The following is a 15,476-nucleotide window of genomic DNA, read 5'->3' as shown; positions in this document are numbered from 1 at the left end:
ATAATAAATTATGAATATGAATATGATTGGATGACAAAATACAAAAAATGGAAAATACAAATACAAACCTGATGCTTTCTCATAACAATGAGAAGCAAATGTAAAAACATTATTTTTGCTCCATAAAATATCTGACTGCTACTCGGATATTGTGTAAATGAATATAAATATTTATATTATATTAATATTATTTAAAATATAATATAACTAAATATTACAGTAAATCTAATTTTATTTTATAATTATATTTTATTTTCATATAATAAAATATAAATATTAAATAAATAATATTAAATATATATTATAAATATAAAATATATTAAATAATATCTTACTACTAATAATATTACAATATTAATTATATTATATTCTAAAAATAATTTATTTTATTTTAATTGTGTGCACATATAAAAAATACATATAAAATAAATAAACAAATAATGATTATTTATTTATTTAAAAATACAGCTGAGCATTCTGCTACAATGAAAATTTACAAAATACAAATCTTGAACACATTTATTGTGACAATAGATATTTGGTTCCATAAATATGTGACTGGGACTCAGATATTGTGTAAATGAAAATGAATATTATATGAATATATTATTATATAAATTTAAAATATCATAATATAATTAAATACTACAATATTATTAGATTTAGCATATAATAAATTCTAAATGTAAATAATAATAATAATAATAATAATATTAAATAATAATATTACAATATTAATTGTATTGCTCAAAATAATAATTTATATTTTTAATTTTATTTATGTACATATAATAAAAAATGCATATTAAATAAATAAATAAAATAAGTATATATTATATTATACTATATTATATTATATTATATTACTACTACTACTACTACTAATAATAATAATAATAATAAAATATTAATTTTATTACATTATCATTTTATTTACTCGCATATAATAAATTATGAATATGATAGAGTGATCATTTTTTATTATTAAATTAAATTAAAAAACTGAGCATTTTGCTATGATGCATATTTATTGCATTTATTGTGCATGTGTACAAATAATAATAATAATAGTAATAGTAATAATAATAACAGTACTTTACATGCTGATGGTTTTTAGCCATAGCCTATAAAAACAACCTTTTTTTGTAATCATTTGATAGTCATCAAATCTTAAGCTGACTTCAGGTCAGTAGAATTTTTTCTCATATGCAAGTTCAAACTCATTTAATCAATTTTCAAGAATGATGATCATCTGGTCTCCCTAATGTTATAAATGAATAGTTTCAGCAGAGCTGTAGAGATGGACAAAGGCTTCATCCGACTGAAGAGCTGAAGTGTTTCTCTAAACTCTCATGCATCAACATGCAGTCAAGATGCAGGATTTATACAACTTTTACAGTCAAACACAAAGTGCTTCCACTTCCATCTTGATGTCTACAACACACAAAAATGCAGAAAAGATCAAGAAAACTCTAAACTGAGTGACTGGACTGATGCATCAGGTGCATCAGTTGATGGTGCATCAGTTTAGTTTTCAACATGATTGTGTTTTTTCATTCATTTGAAGTGACGCAGCAGACGTCTGTGACGCGTAATCCTGATCGACTCGCTCACACGTCACACGGATCCGCACCGCAGGCGGCCGCACGCGCTCAAATGTCACGCTCCCTCAGGTGAGGCTTAACGGAGCACGACTTCAGCGATGACGTCACTTCCTGCGTGCGCGAGCGGGAATGTTTACATTCGTTCATCAACATTTACGGCACGTTGACTACAGGAGCGGCGCTTCCATAAGAAAAGAACAACAACAGGTTCACATGTGGAGAGAGTTAAAGCAGACGGGTCAGAGGTTAAAGCCGCTCTCCAGCGGCCCCGCTAAAACGCTCCGTTAGATGAGGTTTGGGTTTCACCTGTTGTCAAAGCTCTTTACTAATGAGGGTGTGATTGTGTGACCTGCGGCGTCCGTCAGTCGCTCTGGACTCCAGCAGGGGTGCGAGTTTCTCTCAATAACACCATTAACTAATGAGAGAAAGTCAGGCAATGTGTCAAGAACACGTTTAGATCACATTAAACACTCAATGTGAAGAAAAAAAAAAAAGACAACATTCTGAAAAAGATCGTTTTTTGGACATTTATATTAAAGATAAGCAATAATTTATTATTATTTAAATTGTAAAAATACAACCAAGTTGTAAGTTTAGGTAGTATTTACCTAAACTTACATAAAGTTTAAAAAAAAAAAAAAGAAAGAAAAAAGTAGTATTTACCACTATAACAAAAATAAATCAATAAATAGAAAGAAAGAAAGAAAGAAAGAAAAATAATATTATATTATATTACATTATATATTATATGTTATATTACATTATATATTATTTTTATATTACATTATATTATATTACATTACATTACATCATTTTATATTATATTATATTATATTATATTATATTATAAAAAAAAAAAAGAATTGTCTGGGTTAAATGTTTCATTTAATCAGATTGCTACTGCGATATTACATAAATAAATAATAATAATAATAATAATAATAATAATTGTAAAATTACAAGTTGTAAGTTTAGACAGCATTTCCAGTTCATAAATAAATAAATAAATAAATTGTCTGGGTTCAATTATTTATTATTTTCCTTAATACATTACAAATGGTCATAAAATAAAATTTTAAATTTCCTTCCTAAAATATCAAAATTATTAATAAATTATTAATTATTTTCCTTGATACATTTAAAATGGTCATTAAAAAAAATCTTGGTTTCCTTCCTAAAATATCAGATTGCTACTGGGATATTATATAAATAAATAATAATAAATTAAAAATGTACAACTAAGTTTTAGTTTTACATGGTATTTACAGTTAAAAAATAAAATAAAATAACACAAAATAAAATAAAATAAATGTAAATATATAGTGTAATAGTCTGGGTTAAATTATTCATTATTTTCCTTAATACATTAAAATGGTCCTAAAAAAAAGATCTTAGTTTCCATTCTAAAATATCAGATTGTCACTGGGATATTATATAAACAAATAATAGTAAAAACACTAAACAAACTTTTATAATAAATATTATATTAACATTATAATACTAATAGTATTGTATTAATGTCATATAATAAATTATGAATATAAATATAAAGATATACTAAATATAAAATGTCTCTCATATATATGAAATTAATTTAAAATAAAACTTAATTACCCAAAAACAAAATAACACTCATTTAAAAAAAAAAAAAACAAAAAACACACCTTTCTTTCTAACATATCTTGCTAATATAAATATAATATAAATAAATATTAAAATTACATTAGAAAAATTACATTAAAATAGAGATTAGAAAATAATAAACAAGTAAGAAACACACTTTGCAATTCAATGAAATAATAATACATAAATTAATAAAAAAGGTCAGATGATTTTCTAAAATGTAACATTTATTTTTATAATAATAATAAAAATAACAACAATAATTATTGTTAATATTAATATTATTAATTAATATTATTATTATTTATTTTTTATTATATAATTTATTATAATATTATTTATATTATTAATTATTATTATTTATTTTTATTATAGAGTTTATTATAATATTTATATTATTAATTATTATAATAAAAATAAATGTTACATCTTTAAAAAAAAATCGTCTGACCTCAACAACTTATGTATTTAAAAAAAAAAAATGTTGATTGCAATTTTTTCCCCACTGATGATAAAAAAATATTATAATATTTTAAATAAAACGTTTTATTTATGCACAATATAATTCCTAATTTTCTATTGGCTTTAAGCTGAAATGTGACCTGAACATGTTTTTTCATGAGACTCCCACTATTACTATTAAATTGTCTCTGAGTCTCTGAATCACAAACCTGTTGCTAAAAACAGAGTCCGACCTGATCTACAATAACACCAGCGGGACTCCAACTTCAGCTTCTCAGCGTGAATCAACAGGGAGCTTCTCCGACTCACCCACAGCGTTTTACAGACGTTTAGTTCTAGCTGAGTGACCCACAAACAAATCAAACACAACAAACGCGGCGAGAGCTGAAAAATACAGCCACGGCGTACAGTACAGTAAGAGATCTTCAGTAGCAAACACTCCGTTCCTCTCTAGCAAACCGCGTCCAATCCATCTGCTCGTCCGTCGCCTCACGCCGTGTCGCGGAAACGCTGCGGGCCGCCGGCGGACGGGCCATCTGGGAAACGACAGAGATGACCTCACCGGCTCTGGATACGGAGCGTCGGACTTCTGCGTTTGGCACCGAAGCGCTTTTATGAGCGGACTCTCCGTCCTTGTCCTGATAACTGCACCGAAACCATCTCCCGTCCTCGTCCTCTCCGGGACGACGGAGCAAGTTATAAAGCGCAGACGTCCGCAGGTCAAAGCTGATGTAATCTCAGCTGATCACTTTTGACACTCTTACGCTTTGGAACGTCAATTTTGAGACCAAAAAAAAAAAGACAAGGAGACAAAACTAACCTGCTATAATCTTAAAAACCCTTTTCACTATAACCTTTCGTGAAATGGATTTTAAAGGTTCCTTAAGGAACCACAGATGCCAATAAAGATATTTATTGTAAATGTAGTGTAATTCTTCATAGATACATGACAAAACAAAAGGTGTCATAAGTGAATATAATATATGTTATATTATATAACTAAATAATATCAATTATATTAACATTAGAGAATATTAATTAAAATATTATAATATTAATAATATTGCCATTATAAATTCTATAGTGTTTATCAAAAATATATAATTAACATTTAAAAAAAAAATTCTTTTTAAAATATCTGATTTCTATAGGATATTCTATAAATAAAAAAAATTAAATAATAATCATAAAAATAATAATATATATATGTATATATATATATATATATATATATATATATCAACAATATAAAAAAAATATATTATTTTATCCCATGTTAATATATTAATAACATCAAATTAATAATTACATAATACTAATTATTTAAAAAAAATATATATATATATATATGTGTGTGTGTGTGTGTGTGTGTGTCGGAGTTGGATGATTTTTATTCATTTCTTTAAAAAAAAAATATATATATATATACATAAAATAAAAAACAAAAAAACAATGATCACTTAAATAAAAATTTATACAAATTAATTTAAAATATCCAATTGCTATGAGATTATATAAATAAATAATATAAAATATATCAACAATATAAACAAAATATATTATTTATTATACGTAAATATATTCATATTATTTTTTTTATTAATTACATAATACTAATATTTTATTAATTAAAAAATTATAATATTATTGTTATTTTATTTTTTTATTTACATGTCATCATCTACTGTATTTATTGTAAAAAAAATATATAATTAGCAAAAAATTATAATTATCATTCAAAAGCTAAAATAATCTGAAATCAATGTTTTAAATCAATGTTTATTATCAAAGTTTATTCTTAAAAAAAAAAAATCTTAATTTTTATGAAAAAAAAAGGTTTACCATGGGATATTATATAAATAAATAATTTTTATATACAATTAAATATACCAACAATACAAATATAAAATATTATAATTTATTATATGTAAATATAATAATAATAATAATAATAATAATAATAATAATATAATATTAGTTATATTGGATCAATATTTTATTGATTAAAATATTATAATAATATTATTTTTATTCACATGCAATAAATAAATAAATAAATAAATATAGACAGATACAGAAGACATAGATAAAGATTAGAAAATATAACAGATTAAAAAAAACATTTTTTATTTAAAAAAATAATTATAATAATTTAAAAAATAAATTATCTGGGTCAGATTATTTTCATTAATATGTTAAAAAATAAATTTTATATAGAAAAAGATTAGAAAATAATATACAACAGATTTTTTGTAATAAAAAATGTATTTTATTGTAATTATCAAAAAATATGTATTTCTGAAAAAAATTTGTCTAGGTTGGATGACTTTCATTTATGATTTTAAAAAGAATCAATGTCAAATGCAATGACTGATGATTAAATAAATAAATAAATAAATAAATAAATAACTCCATTCAAAATATAATTTGTAAGCATCTTTTGATTTAATGTTAAAAAAATAATCACACATCACCCCACTATTACTTCTTGCCACTTATGGAATAAACAAATCTATCCTGCTATAATCTTAAAACTCAAGCAGCCAAAAGGGTATTTTGGAAGTGATGCAATAGAAAAAAACATTTTTTACTCCCCAAAGAACTTTTCAGTGATCAGTTCTTAAAAGAACCATTATTTTTCTTAGCGTGAAGAGCATTTGAACCATCTAAAGAACATTTTCCACCATTAAGACCCTGGAAACGTTCCACTGATTTTCTTCATCGCACCATCAGTGCCAATAAACATCCTTCATTACAAGTCCAGTGTTTTCCTTTAGATAACTGGCAAAACAAAAGAAACGTGATCAAACCTTAACCGGCACGTTTATCGGCAATTATCAGGACACCCCTCGCGCTCCGCGTGCGGCGTAGAGGCAATGGTGCGTGCGGGTTTGAGCGGCTCCGGTATCCTGATACGTCATTAATAATTACAGCAGCAGATTAAAAAACGATTTGCGTGGTGAAAATAAATCTGAGGTCATTTGTTCGTGACTCTCAGAGTGGAAAGGCGTTGGATTTAGTTTTTTCCGAACTCACTTCGTGTACAGAACACGAGGAAAGAGCTGGACGTTGATGATGACGGACAGACGCGCTCAAAATAAATGAACGTCAATGTCAAGATGGTCCAGATCACGTGTTGTAGGATGTATACGGGCGTCTCTACAAATATGGACTCTTCTGATCTTGTTCCCTTTTGAAATTTTAGAAAGAGTAACATCATGCACACAAAAACAAAATCATTTTCAATACAAATGTCATGTTGAATTTACATTTAAAATTACATTTACATTTGCAATGAGATTTTAAACATCTTAAACATTGAAGCATCTGAAATACACACAACTACACTAACTTATTATCTCAATTATTACTTAATTTGACAAAATTACAACTTTATTGGAAATTATGCATTGATATTTTGGTAACATTTTACAGTAAATTTAACAGGTTAACTACACTAATAATGAAAATTACTTCTAAAGCATTTATTAACCTTTAAACATTTACTAATACATTATTAAAATTTGTTTTTGATATATATCATTTAACATAAATCATTAAAATAAATATTGAAGTTATTGAAAAACAATAAATAATTAATAATAATAATAATAATAATAATATTAAACATTTACTAATACACACACATACATATATACATATTATATATATATATATATATATATATACACATACATATATATATATATATATATACATATATACATATATATAACATTTTGTTTTTAATTGATCTGAGCTAATGTGAACTAAAATTAACAAGTTGTATTTTTATTAAATAAAATATAATAAAAGAATACTACTACTACTACTACTACTACTAATAGTATTAATAATAAAAAAGTAATAATAATAACAATAATAATAATAATTAATTAATTAATTTATATATATATATATATATATATATATATATATATATACACATATATATATATATATATATAACATTTTTTTAATTGATCTGAGCTAATGTGAACTAAAATTAACAAGTTGTATTTTTATTAAATAAAATATAATAAAAGAATATTACTACTACTACTACTACTACTAATAGTATTAATAATAAAAAAGTAATAATAATAAATATATATATATATATATATATATATATATATATGTAATTATTATTATATTATTATTTAATTGATCTGGGCTAATGTGAACTAAAAATAATCAGTTGTAATCAGTTGTTAATAATATTACTAAAAATAATAATAAAAACAATAATTAATTATGTGTATATATATATATATATATATATATGTATATAAATTTACAAGTAATTAATTATGTATTATATATTATATATAAGTTGTATTTTTATTAAATGAAATATAATACAAGAATACTACTACTAATAATAATATTAATAATAAAAAAATGTAATAATAATAATAATAATAATAATAATAAATTAATTTATATATATTTTATATATAATTAATTAAACAATTATTTATTATTATTATTATTATTTTTGTTCAATAATTGAACATTATTGAACAAAAAACATTATTTTTGTTCAATAATGTTCAATTATTGAACAAATAATAAGTTGTATTTTTATTACTTAAAAGAATCATGTATAATAATAATAATAATAAAGGCTTCATACACTTTGCTTTGAGGGAGAAATACCAACATTAATACAGATTAATTAAAATAAATAAATAAATAAATATTTTGTAACCCAAGCTTTAAAATGATTTGCTCTGTCATAGTCCCAAAATGTTTATAATTAATTTTAAGATTAATTTTTCATAATTGAAAGCCTTAATCTGGGAGAAGATATTTAAAATAATAATAATAAATCAATCAATCAAGAAATTAAAAAAATGCATTTGCATTTCAAAAGTAGCAATGCATTGTAAAAGTTTACAAATAACTTTTAATGTGACCTTCGTAAATGTAATAAAAAGCTCTTTTGTTGACGTCCATAGATGAAGAAACACCCTCATACAGTCACGGGATGAAACAGCTGTAATTGTCATTGACATGCTGTAAATGAAGACAGGGACAAGGGCGAAACACACGAGAGCTGCTGTTCACTGCGTACTGTACATGCAGCATGACTGCATCGCCTGCATCGCACGTACATCGAGCGCAGCGTAACCCGACCCGAGGATTCAGCATGTGATGAACGAGCGCTGAAGCAGGGTTAATGCAGATGCATGCAGAACGACCTGTCAGTGTCACTGAAGCGTGCAAATCTGCCCTGATCATTGAAAAGCACTGCGATGCCATGCACTCACAAGCCAGAAAAAGCCTGCAGTTTGTGCACATCTCTCCCTCTCCGTCAGAAGTATGTGTGTGCTGCGGTCGGACTCGGGTTTCACGTACAGTACGCGCTCTGCTGCGAGCCGCTTTTCATGCTCGGAGGAAAACGGAGCGTGCGATTCTCACCTACTGGCGTTCTGGAGGCGGCGCAGCCCATGCTCCGGGTAATTAGGTGGCCAAACGCGAACCATGAACCGAGTTAAGACGCATGTATGCTAAGAGACGGCAGAAGCGCTTGCGTAGCCTTCTCTCCATCTCTCTTCCTCTCCTGCTGTTCTCATAAACATCCCGTGTGCGCTAGTTTCACTACTACACTCCTGCGCTGGAGGAAAACCAGCTGGATGCTGTTCTCACAAACACGTACGGACTAAAACATGCAACTAGATTACATTTCTGCAAACACAAACGCGCTAAAAACAGGTGTTTGCCACAAATATACAGAGTAAACCAGCGTTTCTCCACATGTAAACATAAACAAAACCAGCTTTTCTCCCAAATGCAAAGACTAGACTGTTGTTAATACGGACTAAACCAGACTAAACTGACACTCTTAATCATATATGGAGTGTTTATCCCAAATGCAAATGGTTTAAATTGTTGTTTTGCACACATATATGGACTAAAGTATGTTTTTTCAAACATTAATGCACAAAAAACTATTGTTTGGTCCAAATATATGGACTACACTGCCTTTCTTCCATATAAATATGGACAAAACCAATTATTCTCCAGTTAAAAACACATAAACTGACACTCTTATTCATATATGGAGTGTTTATCCCAAATGTAAATGGTTTAAAATGTTGTTTTCCACACATATACGGACTAAATTATGGTTCTTCAAACATAAACACAAACAAATATTTAAACTAAACCATTTTTCTCCCCAGAAACGGCCTTTCTTTTATATAAATATGGACTAAAGTAACAGTGCCTCAGTTGAAAAACCAATTAAATTGACGCTCTCAAACATATACAGACTAAACCAGCATTTCTCCTAAACGCAAATGCATTAAACTGGTTTTCCACCCATACATTGACTAAACTATGTTTTTTTCAAACACAAACACGCTAAAAACTATTGTTTGGTTCAAATATTTGGACTGAACCATTTTTTTGCCTTTCTTCTGTACAAATATGGACCAAACCAACTGTTTTCCAGTTAAAATACCAATTAACTGACACTCTCAGTTCACAAATATGAACTAAACCTGCATTTTCCCCAAATGCAAATGGTTTAAATTGTTGTTTTCCAAACACATATATGGATTAAACTAGGGTTTTTTCAAACACAAACAAATCAGAAAAATATTTTTTGGTCCACATATTTGGACTAAACTGCCTTTCTTCCATACATATGGATTAAACTAACCTTTCTCCAGTTAAAAAAGTAAATAAACCAACACTCTCATTCATATAAGGAGTGTTAATCCCAAATGCATATGGTTTAAAATGTTGTTTTCAACAACATTTGTCCTTTCTCCCAAAAACTGCCTTTCTTCTATATAAATATGGTCCAAACCAACTGTTTTCCAGTTAAAATACCAACTAAACTGACACTCTCAAATAAATATGAACTAAACCTGCATTTCCTCCAAATGCAAATGGTTTAAATTGTTGTTTTCCACACATATATGGACTAAAGTAGGGTTTTTCAAACATTAATGCACTAAAAACTATTGTTTGGTCCAAATATACTGACTAAACTGCCTTTCTTCCACTAAAATACGGACTAAACCAACTGTTCTCCAGTTAAAAACAAATGAACCACCACTCTTAATCATATATGGAGTGTTTATCCCAAATGCAAATAGTTTAAAATGTTGATTTTCACCCATATATGGACTAAACTATGGTTCTTTAAACACAAACACACTAAAACTAAACCACCTGTCTCCCAAAAACTGCCTTTCTTCTATACAAATATGGTCCAAACCAATTGTTTTCCAGTTAAAATACCAATTAAACTGACACTCTCAAACAAATATGAACTAAAACTGCATTTTCCCCAAATGCAAATGGTTGTTTGCTACCCATATAGTGAATAAACTATGGTTTTTCCAAACACAAACGCACTAAAAACTATTGTTTGGTCCAAACATACAGACTAAACTGCCTTTCTTACATATAAATATGGAATAAACCAACCGTTTTCCAGCTAAAAAAAAACAATTAAACTGATTCATCCCAATTGCAAATGGTTTAAAATGTTGTTTTCCACCCATATACGAACTAAACTATGTTTTGTCAAACACAAACTCACTAAAAACTATTTTTTTGCTCCCAGAACTGCATTTCCTCTATATCAATATGGACCAAACCAACTGTTCTCCAGTTAAAATACCAACTAAACTGACACTCTCAAACAAATATAAACTAAACCTGCATTTTCCCCAAATGCAAATGGTTTTAACGGTTGTTTGCCACCCATATATGGAATAAAGTATGTTTTTTCCAAACACAAATGCACTGAAGAAAAAATATTGTTTGGTTCAAATATATGGAACTAAACTGCCTTTCTTCCACTAAAATATGGACTAAACCAACTGTTCTCCAGTTAAAATACCAACTAAACTGATGCTCTCCAACACATACAGACTAAACCAGTGTTTCTCCCAAATGCAAATGGATTAAAGTGTTGTTTTCTACCCATATACAGACTAAACTATGGTACTACAAACACTCTAAAAAGTATTGCCTGGTCCAAATATTTGAAATAAACCAACTTTCTCCAAAAACCTGCCTCTCTTTTATTTAAATACGAACTGAACCAACTGTTTTCCAGTTAAAAAACACCAACTAAACTAATGCTTTCAAACAACATTTCCCCCACATGCAAATGGATTTCCACACATACATGGACTAAAACACAATTTTTGCAATCACAAATGCTCTAAAAATGATTGTTCACCACAGATATGCAGATTAAACCCCCCTACAGACTTAACCAAGTTCTCCAGATTACAAAAACAGACTAAACTCTTGTTCTTGTTCATAAATATGGTCTATACTACATTACTGCAAACAAACACACTAAAACAAAAACGCCGTTTGCCACAGATTTTTCAAACAAAGACTAACTACACTGTAAAAAACAATTTGTTGAGTCAACTTAAAATAATTTGTAACCTGGCTGCCTTAAAATTTTAAGTTCAGTCAACTCAAAAAAAAAAGTTTATTCAACTTGAAATGTTAAGTTATACTAAGTGACAACTTAGATATTTGATTTGAATCAACTTAAAATTTTAAGGCAGCTGGGTTACTTACCCATCTGTTAAGTTTAGCAAACACAAATATCTAAGTTGTTATTTAGTACAACTTAACATTTCAAGTTGACTAAACTTATTTGAGTTGACTGAACTTAAAATTTTAAGGCAGCAGGGTAACAAATTATTTTAAGCTGACTCAACAAATTGTTTTTTATTTTTTACAGTGTAGGACAAACTAAACTGAGCTTTTCCCAAACACCTACGGACTAAACTACCATTTTCCCAAATCCAAACAGACTATACTGTTGTTCTTCTAGACACATACTGTATGAACGAAACCTACTTTTCTCACAAATGCGAAGACGACACATACACAGACACATATATATGTTTTTGGCCACACATATATAGACAAAACCGCAAGTATTCTCTATTTGGAAAAAAATAAACACACAACTAAACTGGTTACACAAAAGACCCTCAAATGTATACAGACTAAATAAAATAATTAAAAAAATAAACTAATTTAGTTTAAACTAAATTTTTAAACTAAACTAATACCCTTAAACATATGCAAACTATAGCATTTCTCCAAAAGGTTAAACTGCTGTTCTCCACACATATATGGACTAAACCACATTTCAGCACACGCAAACATGCTAAAATATACAGATTATAAACCGCCTTTATAACAAAAACTGCCTTTTTTCCTATACATACAGACTAAACCGACAGTTTAAAAAACATAATAATAATAAAAAATAATGCACTCAAACATACAGACTAAACCAGCATTTCTCCCAAATGCAAACAGAATACGTTGTTCTCCACACAAATATGGACTCAACACTAACATACAGACTAAACCTGACTTATTATCCCAAACACGTACAGACTAAAGCTGTTCTCCAGAACTGTTGCTCTTCCAGACAAATATAAACGAAACCAGCTTTTCTCCCAAATGCAAACACTACAGTCTGTGGACTGCTGTTGGCAACAAACAGAATAAACTGCCTTTCTTCCAGACACATATGGACTAAAAAAGCTGTTCTCCAGTTAAAAAACAAACTAAACGAATGTGCTTAAACATACACAGACTAAACTGTTTTCTTCCAGACACATAAATTAAAACCAGTTTTTCTCCCAAATGCTAAGACTGCTGTTCACCACATATACAGATATAAGGACTAAACCAACTGTTCTTAAACTAAACTGATTCTCTCTCAAACACAAAGACTAAACTGTAGGTTTTCTAAAAACGCAGACTAAAATGCTTTTCTACAACAGACTGCAGTTCTTCAAACACAGATATGGGTTATTAAACATCTGCTCTCCTGAACTAAACTGTTATTCCTGATATATGCATATTAAACTGTTGTTATTCAAACGTGTACAGACTAAAACAGCTGTTCACCACACATTAAAAGACCAAACCAGCTGTTTTCGGAACAAATAAGCTGCAGGCTAAATTGCCCTTGACACAGACTAAGCTATTTTGCATATTAAAATTGAAGGTTTAATTATATTATAACACATGATGTATATTATATATATACAGTTGTCTAGTGAATCTCACCTCTAGATGACGCGGGGCGGGTGGACAGCGTTTCTCTCCTCCAGTTCTCGCGCATTGGCGTCTCCTGCGGCTCGGTTCCGTTCACACCGCCGTCAAGTCCAAACACACACCGGTAGGAACCTCCGTGAACGAACGGCTCCGCTCTTTCTCTCTCCTGGAGCTGGAGGCACTGAAGGCTGAGCATCACATGCGGAAACGAGCTTTATATGCGAGCCACAGGATGCGCAAAGAGCTCTGATTGGACAGATCCTCCGCTGACCCCGCCCACAACATCTTGATGGACCGTGAGGCTGCATGAGCAAGAAATAAAAGCGTGTTTAACCACAGTTTTTACCTCCTAAAGCGAGGTAAATGTAACAAAACTTACCTTTTTTTAATTAAAGTGTCTCCAGTAATTAAATCTGGGAAAAAACTCCAGTGAAATAGAATAGAAAATCAAAAAAAAAAATTCTAAAATATGTCTCAAACTATATTTATGTAAATACAATACCAGTCAAACGTTCTTGAACAGTTGTTTTTTTTTTAAATAAGTTTTTTCGGCTCACCAAGCCTGTATTTATTTGATTTAAAGTACGAAAAAGTTTGACTATTTAAAATAACTGGTTTCTATTTAAATATATTTTAAAATATAATTTATTCCTGTGATTTCAAAACTGCATTTTAGCATCATTTCAGCGTCTTCAGTGTCACATGATCCTTCAGAAATCATTCTAATATTGATTTTTTGCTCTGATACAACATTATAAATGACTTTATCATCACTTTTGATCAATTTAAAGCATGCTTGCTAAATAAAAATATTAATTTCTATATTTCTTTTGCCATAAAATGCAGATATTTTAAATAAATGCTCTTCTTGGATCTTTCTATTCATCAAAGAATCCCGAAATGTACTCAACTGTTTAAAATATTGATAATAATAATTATAATAATAATAATAATAATAAATGTTTCTTGAGCAGCAAATCAGCATTTTTTTGATCATAGGAATAAATTCTATTTTAAAATATATTAAAATAAAAAGCAGTTATTTTAAATAGTAAAAATATTTCACAATATTACTGCTTTTGCTGTACTTTGGATCAAATAAATGCATGCTTGGTGAGCAGAAGAGACTTCTTTAAAAAAAAAAAAAAAAAAAATCTTTAATGGTAGTGTATATTTTTTACTTTTTTTTATCATTTTAAAATCTAAATATTTTAAAGCAATTTAAAATGCATTTCCAAATATATTCACTTATGTTACATTCAATGAAAAATGAAAAACTGTTGTCTATAAGACCTGAACTAACACATAATTTAAATAAAAATGAGCAAGGAACATATTTCACAACGCAAAAAAAATATATTATATTAATATATAAATATATTTACATACATATATAAATATATTCACATATTTTTATTTTTTAAAAAGATTTAAACAATAGAAGCTGATAACAATGTCTCTATTTAGGCATGTACTGTATACATCTGTGTGTTTGTGAGTCATATTTTTCTCTTAAGTCAGCAAGTTTAACCTCAATCCATCTCTCAGTCTCTCACAGGGGAGGCGAGTGCAATAATTCTCTTACTTGTGCAACATCTTGGTCTGTGAACACTTGCTCGTGTCTCTGGGGTGATCGCAGATGCGCGGCTTGTTTACACCGGGATAAAAGCGCGTACTCGTCTCTTCCCTTTGATACGGACGCGTTCGGCCTCT

The 15,476-nt window shown here is 28.4% G+C and overlaps 1 protein-coding gene across 2 annotated transcripts in view; it reads right to left on the bottom strand.

The window, feature by feature from the left end:
• Window positions 1-13,947, bottom strand: part of fam131ab (family with sequence similarity 131 member Ab) — a 32,417-nt gene extending 18,470 nt beyond the window's left edge. Inside the window, exon 1 of one of the 2 annotated variants that reach the window (XM_051129727.1) lies at window positions 13,776-13,947. Coding sequence is in view for 1 of the 2 variants with exons in the window: in XM_051129725.1 (XP_050985682.1) it covers window positions 9,117-9,147 (31 nt within the window). In the remaining variant the exon portion in view is untranslated. Of the gene's footprint in view, window positions 1-9,116; window positions 10,290-13,775 lie in introns of those variants that run through there. The other variant, XM_051129725.1, reaches the window with a different exon arrangement.
• Between the last annotated feature and the right edge of the window lie 1,529 nt (window positions 13,948-15,476).

This window comes from Labeo rohita, chromosome 15 (assembly GCF_022985175.1).
Source record: "Labeo rohita strain BAU-BD-2019 chromosome 15, IGBB_LRoh.1.0, whole genome shotgun sequence".
NCBI lineage: Eukaryota > Metazoa > Chordata > Actinopteri > Cypriniformes > Cyprinidae > Labeo > Labeo rohita.
Note: the sequence above shows the minus strand (reverse complement) of the source record. Positions and strands in the feature narration are given on the sequence as shown.